Source organism: Podarcis bocagei (genome assembly GCF_964188305.1).
Source record: "Podarcis bocagei genome assembly, chromosome: 1".
Taxonomy (NCBI): domain Eukaryota; kingdom Metazoa; phylum Chordata; class Lepidosauria; order Squamata; family Lacertidae; genus Podarcis; species Podarcis bocagei.
Window position 1 is genome coordinate 72,056,636 of NC_138125.1, and position 16,144 is coordinate 72,072,779.

General features: G+C 45.4%; 1 protein-coding gene across 3 annotated transcripts in view; it reads left to right on the top strand.

Moving 5' to 3' along the window:
* TRIM66 (tripartite motif containing 66) overlaps nucleotides 1-16,144 on the top strand; it is a 66,500-nt gene that overhangs the window by 35,433 nt on the left and 14,923 nt on the right. For all 3 annotated transcript variants that reach the window (XM_081206966.1, XM_081206965.1, XM_081206967.1), the window contains 4 exons: nucleotides 9,208-9,480; nucleotides 10,255-10,477; nucleotides 12,437-12,497; nucleotides 15,651-15,825. In XM_081206966.1, coding sequence (XP_081063092.1) covers nucleotides 9,208-9,480; nucleotides 10,255-10,477; nucleotides 12,437-12,497; nucleotides 15,651-15,825 — 732 coding nt within the window. The remainder of the gene's footprint in view (nucleotides 1-9,207; nucleotides 9,481-10,254; nucleotides 10,478-12,436; nucleotides 12,498-15,650; nucleotides 15,826-16,144) is intronic.

The window sequence follows — 16,144 nt, forward strand, 5'->3', positions numbered from 1 at the left end:
CAGGATACAAATAAACACAAATAAACAGCCCCATCTACTTTGACCTCAAGACCCTTGTCTTGCTATAGTGTCACAGCACTGTCATGGCTTGGTGCCAAAATTAGGCAAGTGCTGATTGAAGAAGTGATGTAGAGGTTGTAACTATAACGGGGGAAAGACCAAATTTCCTTTTGGTTCAAAGTAAAAGACAGGTTGTATCTTTGAGGGTAATTTAACTTTCATGTTACATGATCATTTTGCTTGTACATAAACTGTTTAGTTGTTTCTCCACAATTTCCAGGAACTTATGTACAGGTATTTTGATTAAATGGTCTGTAACTTGAGTCATAAGATGCAATGCCATTTGCATAATCCACATGCCATTTATATGAGTTCTAATTGTTTGATGTCTACCGTAGCTAAGGCCTGTTTGCTTAGGCTGCATTTAAGAACATATGCATTGTATAGGCTAGCATTCTGTATCTGATATTGGCCAATCATCTGCCTAGAAACTGAAATGAAGGATAAAGATAACTGGGCATTCCCTGTTCCCAACTCTGAACCACCACTTTATAAGGGTATTAATTTTAGCTATGATGGCTGATACAGTGATACCTCGGGTTACAGACACTTCAGGTTGTGTGTTTTCGGGTTGCGCACCGTGCCAAACCCGGAAGTACCAGAACGGGTTACTTCTGGGTTTCAGTGCTCGCGCGTGCACAGAAACGCTAAATCACACTTTGCGCATGTGCAGAAGCGCTGAATCGCAACCCGCGTGTGCACAGACGCAGCACTGTGAGTTGCTAACTTTCCTCCCGCACGGATCACATTCGCAACCTGAGCGTCCCCTATATTTGAATAATTTTAGTACAAGTACCTTCTATTTAAGAATTTGGAAGTCCTTGCTTAGCCAAAGCAAAAAAAACAACCCAGGATTTTTTATACCAGATTGCAGACAGTCCCAAAGTTCTTCAGAGTTTTTGGAGCAGCTTGCAAGGTGGTATAGGGGCTATAGCCAGAAGGGATCACGTGAAGAGCCTTATGATGTGTATGGTTCCTCTGTATGGTCCCTTGGATCCAGGCTACAGTCTTTTGCCAGAAAAACCAGGCAATCAGTAGAATAAGAAGGTTGTATACAAATTACACATATTTGCATAAAATTCTGATAGCAAGGCCTTTGAGACTTCTGTGACTACTTTGGAGTAGTTAGATATTGTTTGTGGGTGGAAGAAAAGATGGATGATTGAAACAGGGAAAGGACTCAGCTGTAACTGCCTCTTACTCCTCAATATCCTTAATTAATCAGGACTCGAAGAACTTTACAGCTGTCTTAACTGACAGAATGGACAACATTATCACCCAGTACATCCACTCTGATCAAATGGAATTCATCCCATGATGACACCTGGTGGACAAAATGTTACATGGGCTAGATGTTGCATACAAGGCAAGACACATTTTGAACATCTTATCCCCCAACACTGAGAAAGCTTTTGATTGTATCGAATGGCTATGCCTCAAGTATTTCCTTCTCAAGATGAATTCCAGTCCTAATTCCTCCAGGGACATTCAGGCATTATCAACATCCTAAGGGGCTGTGTCTGTAGACATCCTGGACTTCTATCATACTCATCTCAAAAGAGAACTAAATCTGGCTGTCTGCTGCGTCTGTTGCTATATATCCTGACAATGGAATCCTTAGCCTGTGCTCTGTGGATGAACAAATGATCCAAGTGTAACTAAACACAGCATAAAGCGGTGATTATCTCTGATAACATATTAGCAGCTCAAATTACATCTTGTAACCAGTGTGAGCTTGACACATTTGGAAAAGCATCTGGATAAAAAGCCAATTGTCAGAAGTCTGATATGATAAATATAAACTTGACCTATAAAATTATTTTGTGCAGCTCACTAAGCAATGGCATCATCTTGGGATCTTTCTGTCATCCTTCTGTCTACCTATTATTCATTCAACTACCAACCACTTTCTAATCAGCTTTACAAATGCATACAAAAATGGTATTCTGACTTCTTATGGCTCACCAGGACAGTTGTGTGAATGAATGTCTAGAATCCTCCCTCCCTCCCCAAACAATTGCACTTTATCTGTCACCACCAAGTCTTAAGCATAAGCCACGACTGAAGCAATTTCACATTTAATAGACCTATGGTTAAAAAAAGTTTGACAGTTCCAGCCCTGGACTTTATATTTTGCTGCAGCTCTCCTATATGGATGCATCATCAGTGGACACAAATACAACAACATGCTACCAGAAACTATACACAGGATGCCTTGATCTGGAATGATCACAGGGATCAGCCTTGGTTCATACTTAGGCATCTCTTCCTTTAAGAATGCTCTGTTCATTGGATCCGTTGAAGAGAGAATCACATTTTTGCCTGATCATCTTTTTATGTATCATTCTGATTTAATCAGTTCAAACAGCCTTATGGACTTCTCTTCCTGGAAAACAACAAAGATACATTGGATGAAAGACTTAACATGTTGAAGAAAACTCCAAGGAACATTAAAAGAAAGTTGATTCACCATAGTTTTCTGTACAGTGGTGCAGTTAAATCATTTTGGACCCTAGACTTAATTATCTTATGGGGGTGGGATCATTTTAAATATGCATGACTTCACTTGCTCCATTTGCGAGTCTTCCTGTTCCTTCTGCTGAGTGGGGCCCTAATGGCACCACTATTCCAATATGCCACTCTGCAAATATGCTACTTTCTCAGACAACCATAATTCAAGCAGAATGCTGTAACCTCGCTAGCATCATAGAATCCTATTTAAATGTCATAATTCTCTCCTCCTTAGCTCTTACCATCTACCTGTTCCTTCTGACCCTTCTTCTGAAGGAGATGCTTTTGTAGTTGGAGGTTTATAAAGGATCTGCCCAGAACTTTAGATTGGCAAGGCACCTGTGCCTCATTTTTGTAGCATGAATATAAAGAAAACTCAGTTTAAAGATCTTAACAGAAAGTGCATAACTGCAGCAAAGTTCCACTTAATCCATTTGAGCTATAGTTCGTCTAGTACGGCTGTGTGCAAACTAGGACCTTTAAACACATTTTGTGGTTGTTCAACTCTTCTACTAATTAATTTCAGAATTCTTTCAGGAGTTTATCCATTCTCAAGCAAATTATGACCTTGTAACTATACTTCTTAACAACACAATTGTGGTTTTCTCTGCAACAGCTGAAACAACAGAACTATCTGAGAAGTGATGATTATGTGTAAACTTTGTCAATAGATGCTGCAGGCTAGAGATAGAGTCTAGAAAAAGAAGATTGTTGTGACCTGGTTCTTATGGTGTAAGTGCCAGATAGCCATCTTACTGTTACCAAATGCAAAAAACATTTACATCCCTCTCCTCTCTAATGTTTTGGCTGCGTGCACCTCATTTTTCAGTTTGCCAACTTAGCTTGACAAACATCCTCTTTTCTTAGAGTTCATTGATTGTCTGTGAATTTGACAGTCATTTCCACACACACACCCCACATCCTTGTACTGTAAATGTGCTTTAGTTTCAAGTTGCTTCTGTGTTTTTCTCCTTTCTTGTGTTGTGTGTCTCTTGTATATTTATCTAAAAATTTTGAAATTTTTTACAAATAAAATTCATATTAGAAAAGCTCTGATAGACCAATAAAGCATGTGATAAGTGGGGCTGCTGTAGACTCAGACATCCTGATGTAGACACAATGCTGTTTCAGACACTTACTGAAGACTTGCCACAAATACATTTGCTTAATGCATGATGACATGACAGTTACTTTTCTTGAGAACTCTGATCTAGCCCATCCTCATCCAGTAGATGGGGCTATAGTCATTCTGCTTTTTGCCCCCCTTTTAAAACCATCACCAACAGCTGTGTCATCTGGTTCAGGGGACAGGTAGCAAAGGGGTGCACAGGCAGAGGGGGAGTGATGTTGCACAAATGCTACATAAAAGTTGCCAGTAATACCCTGCAAATAAACTTTATAGCAACATATGCACTCTATGAGGGGACGCGGGTGGCGCTGTGGGTAAAACCTCAGCGCCTAGGGCTTTCCGATCGCATGGTCGGCGGTTCGAATCCCCACGGCGGGGTGAGCTCCCGTCTTTCGGTCCCAGCACCTGCCCACCTAGCAGTTTGAAAGCACCCCTAAGTGCAAGTAGATAAATAGGTACCGCTTTATAGCTGGAAGGTAAACGGCATTTCCGTGTGCTGCGCTGGTGCCGGCTCGCCAGAGCAGCTTTGTCACGCTGGCCACGTGACCCGGAAGTGTCTCCGGACAGCGCTGGCCCCCGGCCTCTTAAGTGAGATGGGCGCACAACCCTAGAGTCGGATACGACTGGCCCGTACGGGCAGGGGTACCTTTACCTTTACCTTATGCACTCTATGGGAAAAGCATCACATCTAATTGTGCTCACACCCAGCGTTCAAAGCACTCCTCCTAAGAACCTTGGGAATGGTAGTTTGTTAAGGCTGCTGGGAACTGTAGCCCTTGGAACTACTGTTCCCAATATCTTTCTCTCTTTTTTGCAGGGGTGATGGTTGGGATGTGCTTCAAATTTATGGTGTGTCAAGTACAGAATGTTGTACTTCTTTGAGTGCACATTAAATGCAACATTCCTACAACAAAAGCACTACTCTGGAGTCAAATCTGTGGACCGCATGCAAAATATATAGCAGGTTTGGCTAACTCCCAGCCCTGTGGCCTGATCTACGTTCTCCATTTTTTTTCTGAACCCATCAATTTGGACAGTGTCAAAAAATGGGGGGGGGGGGTATATAAAGTAGACACATAGCATGGAGAAGTTTAAACCTCTTGGCCTAGCCCAGCAGGCTGAAGATAGAAATGGCCCCTTCCCCAGTCATTGGCTCAATCATTTGATGAACAGGGAGGGAGTGAAAAAGAAGTTAGTTAAAGAAAAATGCTATTCTGTACTCCCCCTCCCAATCAGTTTTGCATTCCTAATTAAGTCTTTCTGGAAACTTGTGTTAACTAGTCACATTTGAATAAATGCACATACATTTCAATTGAAGATCGTCATTTTTTAAAAGGAGTTGCTGTGCACTCATTCAGAGCAATGATCCTCATACTACACGTACACTGGATTATATTATGAATATCATAAATTCTCTGGGAGAGAGTTGCCCCACTCTCAAACAGCTCAGATCCTAAAACTGGGGACGCCAGGATTGAACCTTAGACTTGGGCATCAAATATATGCTCTGCATCTCATTTTTGTGTTCTAGTTTGTTTTTTTGTTTTTAGTTTATAGTGCTGAATTATGATATTTCACCTCAGGACTGGGAGAATAGAGAGGAAATTAAGATGAGATATTAGTACACTCTAAAGTTATAATTGTGTGGGACACGATCATCATAATCATCTTCATTGTCTCCTGCACATTAGCCTCTGAAAATCCCACACAGACCTCCTCTCCTTTCTGGGTCTTTAATGTTGGGATTCTTATCTCTAACTCCAGGTTCCAGATATCCACAAATTGGTAAAACAAGAGGTGATATTCATGACATTCCAACCACTAGGCTTTTTTTCCCCCATGGCATAACTGTGGGTGTCTAGATTTCTGCATTGATTGATTGTCATGGTAATTTATGATCTAAGCTTAAGCTCCCTGCACTGCTAAATATGACTGACTGCTACATCAGCGTAAGGTGACAACATTTTCTACTTATTGATGTCAACAAAAGCAGCCTGCTGGTACTGACATAGGAATTCCACTGAATACCATTGACTCTGTGCCCTATTGTAGTCAGAACCATATACTGGGGAGGGAACTAGTGTCCAGACTCCATCTTTAATCCAGATGCCCTCTCTCAATCTGTGTCCAAGAGATTACCCCTGCAGAGTCAATGTTTCTAGGTTACCGTATCCAACTCCACAACTTTATGCCTAGTAACGAACTTTTATATTCCTGGTTTTGTGTTTGTACTGGCAGCTGGCCTGAACTTTGCAAAAGCCATGCCAGCTAAATGTCCAAGGCACTGGCATTAAGCTGGTGCTGCCCAAAAGTTACTGTGCAGGCGCAGGGAATAGCCCAGTTTAAGTGTTTAGGATCTGATCCTTTGGACCCTGATCATCTTGGGGATTCTGGAGGACTGGATTTGCTGAGCTTAAGCCATTCTGGTGGTAATCAGTACATTGTATAGGAAAGGGTGGTGGCTTGGTGGTAGAGCACGCTGAGGGTTCACAGTTTAATCCTCATCAGCTCCAGGTGAAGCTGGAACATTTAACACCCAGCCATCTTTCCTACCCATCTCACCCAGTGAAGAGTTTGGTAGAACTTGAAAGCTTGCTTACTATTTTATGCCATTTTGACTGGCCTAATACAGATATTGCCATGCTGTGGATTTTGCAGTATTTCACAGTGTGTTTTAGATTAGCAAAGCTTATTTTTGTGACCTGAAAAGGAAGATAAATAATACATGATGCTGCTTGTTCGGCTGGCTGTTTCTGCTGCTTGCACCGTAAAGCCGGCTCCATTTTCTTGTGATGCATTTTTTAAAACAGAAAACAGAGGTGCTCCCCCACCCCAAACTGGAGGGACTTTTGGTCAGGGGCACTCTACTTAAGAGCCAAGCACAAAGAATATATGTGTAGGCTATTGGTGTACTCCGAGTTAAATTTGAGCCAACTGGATTTGAATTAGTGCATTTGTTTAACCTTGCAGCATAATGAGCTGCCAGGGGGATTGCTCCACTTAACAGCAGCCTTCGTTACTTTCCAGTCCTTTGCTCTCAGTAATTTCTCCACAATCGCAAAGAATCTGTGTAGGTTTAACAAATCCTAAGCCAAGACTTTATTGAAGGTAGGCATTTTCACCTCCAACTTTCTTTGTGGTTCATAATGTATGTTTGCATGGAGCCGTATAAAAATATGCTCTTAATTTTTAACTCTGATTTTGGGCACATTATCTTTTTGCTATTGTAAGTAGAGCTGCTGTTCCACCCCCCTCGCCTTCTTCCTGTGCCTTTAATAGCAGCCTGACATGCAGAAAGCTTGAAGATTAAGCTTTCCCTGTCACTTATCTTCATGCTAGGAACAGCATTTGCCAGCTAAATGTCTGCATATGAGGCTGCTATTAAAGGTATGCAGTAAGGCCGATGGAAAAGGGGGCTGAAATTTGTGTGATATAAGTGATAATGGTTAAGAAACAACTTTTGACATTAAGAGCACCATTACTGGACAGCTGCTGTTGCAATTAATGTTATAACGTGTCAGGAGCTGTACACAATTGAGATTGTGCTTTTTCAAAGTTTAAGGAAAACATGGGGATTGATTTTTTTTTTTTGAAAATGAAGGGAATGGGCAAAAGCAAGCAGAGTGTGAAGATTTGTAATGGCACAAATGGACTTGTTTGTAACTTTATATATTAAAATGTTGGTACCGAAAGGCTTTACAACAGCAGCAATCACACTGTGACAGTGTATATGATGAATGTAGCATTTGTTGTGTTCATGGAATGAAACATTAAAGCTTTTTAGAGAATTCTGATCCATTAATAATAAAAAAGAAACACCACATATTATCCAGTACTGTAGAAATCACTAGGGGAGATGAGGTCCCCCACCCACCGCCCACTAATGCCAAAAGGAATGATTATTTTAGGGAGAGAATTAATAGGATCTTAATGAGCCTTACTCCCAGCGCATTGTTCACTTCACACTTGACAGCAGCTTTGTGGATCACAGTGTAGAATGTGTCAACTGCTTACCAGGAGCCTTAATACACACACACACACACACACACACACACACACACACACACACTTTTTTTTAAAGTGAAAGATCATAATGTTTCCTCATTATTAAAATAACCACAGAATTAACTTTTGCCTCCAGGGAGAGACAGATGGCAGTTTGATGGCCTCATTTTTCCTTTCTTTCCTTTTTAGTAAGATTAATGTTTTATACTGACTGATGCAATCTATTATACTCTCTTCATACACTTCCTGTAACTGGAGCAGTAATAAGGGAAAATAGAAGCCCTCTTCTCTGTAAAACTTAATCTCTTTAAAGGTATTAGTTTCAAATACATCAGGTGATTTTTGCAAAGACCTGTGCTTTGTAGCTCTGAAGTCTGAAGTTACCAGGAGTCTTTCCATAGAGTCTTGGGGAATAAGATCAGACCAGTCTATGTGAATGGCTCAATCATGAGATAGCAATAAGCATGGGATCTCTGGATACTACTCCAAACTTTGCTGGCACCCTCAATCTTTGGCAACCAGAAGCTCTAGCCTTCTGACTCCAGAAATATGGAATCCAGACACTGTGTTTCAACAGTAAGAAAAGAGCAATCTGCATTGGGTTCAGAAGCACTCTTCTTTCCTGGTAGCTTGCAGGGAAAAACCAGGCCTTTCTATTAGAATGAAATGGGAAATTTGTGGAATAACCAGCCTCATATAACCAACATGCTTATGTCTAATTAAAGCATGAAGGGGTTAAGACCATAGAGTAAGCTGTCCTGCCAGGTTTAGCTCTATGAACTTTTATTGCCTTTGCAACTTTTCTGACTGATGTGAAGAAAAACACATGAATCTGACCTTTGAAGAGTTTGTAAGTAAATCAGTTTTTAACTTGCCAAACTTGTGGTCCTTTCCTATGCCAGAGGAAGAAAGAATTTTTGTAACTCACTTGGAAGGGTATAAAGGACTAACAGCCTATATTTCCACGTTTTACTTTGCTGCATATTTTGTGACTTTAAAACTCTGCTGGGGATCTGTCTCCAAAGAGTACTTGCCCCATACTTGGATCTTGGCACCCAAGAAATCATCTATCTATCTGTCTGTCTGTCTATCTGTCTATATCACCAACAAAATTAAAGCTGAAGGCTCCAAGACTAATCTCTGAATCTGGGGTTTGATTACCATAGAGTTGATTACCATAGAGCACCATAGCATAGAGTCATATAATTGTAGAGTTGGGACTCTGAGAGTCATCTAGTCCAACCCTGTGCAACACAGGAATCCTGCCCACAGCAGTCCATGAGTGAACATGCAGTGTTTTGTGTGGAAATAGGAACACAGATCCGGAAGGTTGTGGAATAGGTAAAATGTAATTGTGAAAGACTTGTAGGGCTGACAGCATAAGCTTCCACAAAATACAAAGAAAGTGATGGAATTAGGCACTGAATTAGGCACTTAATGTCCACGACAGTATGGATGAGCCTTTATATGCACATCAACCTACACATTGTCTTCTTTTTCAGCGGTCAGCTTCACTGAACATTGTGGGCTTTTCAAATGCTTTAGACATGGAGTTGTCTTCAGCAAGGGTATCCAAGTCAGTTGATTCACAGGCAAAAGAAATATCCACTGTAACATCCGGTCAGTCCCAAAGTATGCCATATACCTCTGACATGCAGCCTGAAGTTTTGCCCAGTTACAGCCTGGCTTTGGATAGAACTACAAATGACCTGAACTCTGATGCTCTTAGCCACTTAGCAACCGGTGGTGTGCCCCTGGGGAGCGCAGTGTGCAAGGTAAGGACTGTTGATTCTGTGGGATAACCAGCCTCATATAAGCAATATGCTTAAGTCTAATGAATGCAAAAAGGGTTTGAGACCATAAAGTCCTGCCGGGCTTAGCTCACCTTGGGAGGGACTAAGTAATCATGCCTTTGTTCCCTTTCAATCTACCTGAGAAGCTCAGTGTAAAGAGATTTGAGCTGCTTGCTCCAGCAGACTGCATGGCTGACCTGGAGACCCCTATTTCCCTCACAGAACTGCAATTCCTAGTGTTCCCTGTGGAAAAAGATATTGTTAAACTTCTCTGGGTCTTATAGCACCCTTAACAAACTACAGCTGCCAGAACACTTCAGAGGAACCCATGACTGTCTAAAGTGGCAAGATAGTGTTTTAAATGTATGGTACAAACGTGGCTTATGCATATATATTGCATGCTTCCTGGGCTAAATCTCTGGCATGGATTCAGAGAACCGTGGGACTACTAGCTCCAAAGGAGCTACTAGCCTGAGGGGACTTGTGTTTATTTAACAACCTCTCTTCATGTCACATACAAACTCATGAAATTGCATGTGCCTCTTCTCAAAACCTTGTTTGCAATATGGCATGTGGATCGGTGGTTCAAAGGTTCTGTTGAACATGCCTAAAATAGCTTTTTGGATCCCAGCCTCTGTGTGGAAATAAGAGTGCGACAAAGCAACAATCTTCAACAATGTAATTATTTTCTTGAGATTGATGTAAGTTTGTATATTTCAATATTTTTTCCCCTCACCCCCCCTTTTTTTTTGCAAGCTGGAGAACGAAGAATTCAGCTCCATGACTTACCCTCTTGGAAGTGATTCTGTTGCTTCTCAGTCCAAAGATATCAGTGAATTATCTCTTCCCATGCAAAATATTCTGGAAGAGCCTATTAATCTTTCTGTGAAGAAGACGCAGCCATGTGCCTCCCCTCCCATACTTATCAGCAATGCTTCCTGCATGCAGCCAGTTACTCCACAACCAAAACATATTGAAGGTATGAGGTTTTTCTTTTATCTTCCTTTGGCTTTTAAAATCCGTTCCACTGCATAGTGCGGTCATTTCAGGGTTTCTGTTGCTGCAATTAGCTTGTGTGGCACCTTCAACACTTCCACATTTATTACGGCACAAGCTTTCATAGACTACAGTCTGTTTAATCGGATGCATGAAATGTAATCCTAACTTGGCATTATGGCCTGTGTGTGGAAATACGTAGATGAGATCAGAGGGAAATGAAATGCAAAAAGACAATTTCATTCCCATATGACCTCACTCCCGTATGTGCCCCCTCATATGTTTATATGGTTACAAATTTAGGATTAAATCATGCTTCAACAAGGGCTTATGCAATAATAAATCTGTTAATGTTTAAGGCTCCTTCTGTTTTTTGTAGTAATTTTTTTGCTGCAACAGACATAACACAGCTCCTCCTGGAAGTAATTCATTCTGTTGCCAAACTGAATCACAAAACTGACTACAGTTTCCTTACCTGTTCTCTTTGGCATCCACAATACTTGCCCATGTTAACAGAGAGTGACCTTTTGAGACCTTTTGAGAAATCTGGGGGTGGGGGGAGACATTGGCCCCTAAAGGAAACCATGAAATGGAGAAACACCAAGCTGCTCTCTGCCCTGCCAGCTTAAGGGAGGCAGAGCTTTGGATTTCACAGTTCATCTGTCTGGGATTCTCTCTCCTCCAGCTCTTTTTGATTCTTCAGTTAATATAGTACAAAATAGTGATGTGCACCAGATTCAGTGAATCCTGCGCTCCAGGGTAGGATGCCTTGTAGACATTTGGGGCTTGTCAGAAGTGAACTAGGATTTCTACAAGGCAGCATGAATCAAAGCTGAGATCCCTGAAGCACTTTGTGGTACCTTCGCACTCTGCCCAGCAACCCCAAATCCCTTTTGTGCCAGGCTGGTGGGCTTCTGGATTGGGTTGAGGTGTCTCTCTGGCAGACTCTGTTGGTCTCCCGCTAGCCTGTGCTTCCAAAGTAACACCAGTATCACTCTGGTGCTGTGGTGTTCCTCCTTCTGCCTGCTAAATGAGGGGCAGAAGTGCTGCCAGTGGAAAACAGGACTTTCCATGGGACAGAGCATGCTGGAGACAGCCTGAGATCTTGCATTGACCCCTCTTTCATCATATGGTGGCTTGAGAGGGAGTTTGGATTGCCCCCGTAGTCATTAAAAATGTTGCTGGCAAGTGTCTGCTTAAAGCAAAATTAATAAGCTTCCCAACGCCAGGATGGGATGATAGGAAAGAACAATCAACAGAGTGAGGACAGAGAAACAGCTCCTGTCATGACTGACAGGTCTAGCAGAGATAATGATTTTAGTGTTGTCCAATCCTGGTGCTTTGGGGAAGGGAACAGCTTTGCAGAACCAAAGCATATGGAATGGAAATGTGGGGATTAAGAGGGATACCTCTCTTGTGTCTGGAATTTTCAAACCAGTTGCCAACATACCATTAGGAGTAATTCTTTTTTCACCTACTCCAAAGACATAATAGCTGCTCTTTCAGGTCAACCACTGCAGCTGTCCTTTAAAAAACCCTGGCATAATTCATGGCCTCAGAAGAGGTGCCCTTGCAGGCAAATTTAATCCAATTTTGGATAAAATTAATAAGTTATATATGGTTCTTCAAAAAGAAAAAAAAATCATTTAGAGGGGCAACTGTACACGTAGATTTGACTATAGTCAAAAGGGTGGGGGGGAGTCACAGCCATTTTATATTTCCCAATAGTGAAGGGAGAGGAGAGAAAGCCAAACCAGGCAGCCTTCAAATTGGGATCTTGGGGGCATAAGTGGGCTGTTTTACAAAATCCTAAATAGGGGTCTGAACAGAATGTTGTGTTTAGTGCATACCAATACAAAGTTCAAAGGAGGCCATGCATTCCAAATATAACTTCCCCTTAGGATAAGACCACCAAATATTTTATTCATTTTCTTTCTTGCAGATTGCCATAACTGCGAAGAGGAACATTTTGATATGGAAATTAAAAGTAATCAGAGCAACAGGTAACATGAAACACCCAAATTGAAAGTGTAGCATTAAGAAATTGAATCCTTTCCCCCCCTCTTAGAAAGGAACATAAATCACATTTGTTGTAATAGCTCAGTTAAATTAAGTAATTCCAGATATGAGAAGGATCTAGAACAAATTACTATAAACAGTTACAAAAAAAAAAAGTTTTCACCACAATCCTCAATGCACTTCAACAAATATATTAGTAATCTGTGAAATTACCGTATTTTGCGCCCCATAAGACGCTCCGGCCCATAAGACGCACCTAGTTTTTTGGGGGGGAAATAAAGAAAAAAAATTTTATTTCCCCCCACAGGTGCGGGGCTGGAAGAACCAGGTCGGGGAACAGAGGGAAGGCACGCTCTGCCTCCCCGCTGTCCCCCGAGCTTGTGGGGCTGGCGATGGGGAGAAGTGCACCAGTCCCGGGAGGGCAGGCAGCTCTGCCCCGCCATCCCGAGCGGGGCAGGACTTAGCGCACCGCTCGGGATGGCGGCGTAGACCCGCCTGCAGTCCCGCGAAGGCAGGCAGCTCTGTGCCGCCATCCCGAGCGGGGCAGGACTTAGCGCACCGCTCGGGATGGCGGCGTAGACCCGCCTGCAGTCCCGGGAGGGCAGGCAGCTCTGTGCCGCCATCCCGAGCGGGGCGGGACTTAGCGCACCGCTCGGGATGGCGGCGTAGACCCGCCTGCAGTCCCGCGAAGGCAGGCAGCTCTGTGCCGCCATCCCGAGCGGGGCAGGACTTAGCGCACCGCTCGGGATGGCGGCGTAGACCCGCCTGCAGTCCCGGGAGGGCAGGCAGCTCTGTGCCGCCATCCCGAGCGGGGCAGGACTTAGCGCACCGCTCGGGATGGCGGCGTAGACCCGCCTGCAGTCCCGGGAGGGCAGGCAGCTCTGTGCCGCCATCCCGAGCAGGGCAGGACTTAGCGCACCGCTCGGGATGGCGGCGTAGACCCGCCTGCAGTCCCGCGACGGCAGGCAGCTCTGTGCCGCCATCCCGAGCGGGGCAGGACTTAGCGCACCGCTCGGGATGGCGGCGTAGACCCGCCTGCAGTCCCGCGAAGGCAGGCAGCTCTGTGCCGCCATCCCGAGCGGGGCAGGACTTAGCGCACCGCTCGGGATGGCGGCGTAGACCCGCCTGCAGTCCCGGGAGGGCAGGCAGCTCTGTGCCGCCATCCCGAGCGGGGCGGGACTTAGCGCACCGCTCAGGATGGCGGCGTAGACCCGCCTGCAGTCCCGCGAAGGCAGGCAGCTCTGTGCCGCCATCCCGAGCGGGGCAGGACTTAGCGCACCGCTCGGGATGGCGGCGTAGACCCGCCTGCAGTCCCGGGAGGGCAGGCAGCTCTGTGCCGCCATCCCGAGCGGGGCAGGACTTAGCGCACCGCTCGGGATGGCGGCGTAGACCCGCCTGCAGTCCCGGGAGGGCAGGCAGCTCTGTGCCGCCATCCCGAGCGGGGCAGGACTTAGCGCACCGCTCGGGATGGCGGCGTAGACCCGCCTGCAGTCCCGCGAAGGCAGGCAGCTCTGTGCCGCCATCCCGAGCGGGGCAGGACTTAGCGCACCGCTCGGGATGGCGGCTTAGACCCGCCTGCAGTCCCGCGAAGGCAGGCAGCTCTGTGCCGCCATCCCGAGCGGGGCAGGACTTAGCGCACCGCTCGGGATGGCGGCGTAGACCCGCCTGCAGTCCCGCGAAGGCAGGCATCTCTGTGCCGCCATCCCGAGCGGGGCAGGACTTAGCGCACCGCTCGGGATGGCGGCGTAGACCCGCCTGCAGTCCCGCGACGGCAGGCAGCTCTGTGCCGCCATCCCGAGTGGGGCAGGACTTAGCGCACCGCTCGGGATGGCGGCGTAGACCCGCCTGCAGTCCCGCGAAGGCAGGCAGCTCTGTGCCGCCATCCCGAGCGGGGCAGGACTTAGCGCACCGCTCGGGATTGCGGCGTAGACCCGCCTGCAGTCCCGCGAAGGCAGGCAGCTCTGTGCCGCCATCCCGAGCGGGGCAGGACTTAGCGCACCGCTCGGGATGGCGGCGTAGACCCGCCTGCAGTCCCGCGAAGGCAGGCATCTCTGTGCCGCCATCCCGAGCGGGGCGGGACTTAGCGCACCGCTCGGGATGGCGGCGTAGACCTGCCTGCAGTCCCGCGACGGCAGGCAGCTCTGTGCCGCCATCCCGAGCGGGGCAGGACTTAGCGCACCGCTCGGGATGGCGGCGTAGACCCGCCTGCAGTCCCGCGAAGGCAGGCAGCTCTGTGCCGCCATCCCGAGCGGGGCAGGACTTAGCGCACCGCTCGGGATGGCGGCGTAGACCCGCCTGCAGTCCCGCGAAGGCAGGCAGCTCTGTGCCGCCATCCCGAGCGGGGCAGGACTTAGCGCACCGCTCGGGATGGCGGCGTAGACCCGGGATTGCAGGCAGCTCTGCACAACCCTCGGAGCCGGTCTCCCGAGGGTTGTGCAGAGCTTCCTGAAGCCTGGAGAGCGAGAGGGGTCGGTGCGCACCGACCCCCCTCGCTCTCCAGGCTTCAGCGAAAGCCTGCATTCGCCCCATAAGACGCAGGCACATTTCCCCTTCATTTTTGGAGGGGAAAAAGTGCGTCTTATGGGGCGAAAAATACGGTAATGTGTCAATCTGTGAAGTAAGGTATCACTTTTAAAACAGCATAATGACATTATTATTGTTGTCTGTGGAGCAATTGGTATAAAACGAACCCATTAATTTTCATGTCAATTCTGTGAGTTTTACTGGTGAGGAAACTTAGGTTGAAACAATCGTAGGTCTGACTTTCCAATGGTGAGAAAGCCTGTGGGGAATCTGTTGTGAATCACCCTGGGAGCTTTGGATGAAGAATGGTATACAAATTTAAATAACAACATAGGAAGACCCTTGTACACAGAAATGTGCCTACAACTCCCATTCATATGCAAAGATTTGTTGATCCTGCATTATGAAGTATGAAAGCCCATTCTTGAAATTTCAGGTGTATTATTATTATTATTATTATTATTATTAATAACATCATATTAGAACATTTTGATTAGCCATCTAAAAATACAAGGGAACCTGTGAAAACATATGGTATATTAACAGAGGTGGAATGGAGGGATGATTCTTACTAGCACTGATAAAGTCAATCCACTCTTTAACCTTGTTCTTAGAGCTTGTGCCAAAGAGGTAAAAGTCCCTTATGTGCGACTGGAACGACTGAAGATATGCAACTCAGAGTCTGGAGAACTTCCAGTATTTAAACTGCAACCACAGAAGAGTGAACATGATGGAACTTTCTTGCTGATAATTGAATGTGGTACTCAGTCTTCAAGCATGGCTATTAAGGTAAGCTCAGCTCAATTCAGCTGGTTTGGTTGCTGTTTGGCATTGCATCTATTTTACCCTGACACATTCAAATTGACTGATGCCTTTGACCAGCAGATTTGAATATACTTAGGGCCAAACTATGAGTGACAAGTAAGATCTGTGATCATATCTCTTGATACCTTCATGTTTACTTATGAGCAGCTGTAGAGGCCCCTGAACTAGTTCAGAACTTCAGCACTGGGGACAGGGGTAAGCTTTCCTCCATGCCATTTCCCTGACCTAAATCCCCCATCTCAAGCTGCTGTTAGGGGAAAATATACAGAAACAATAACCCTGT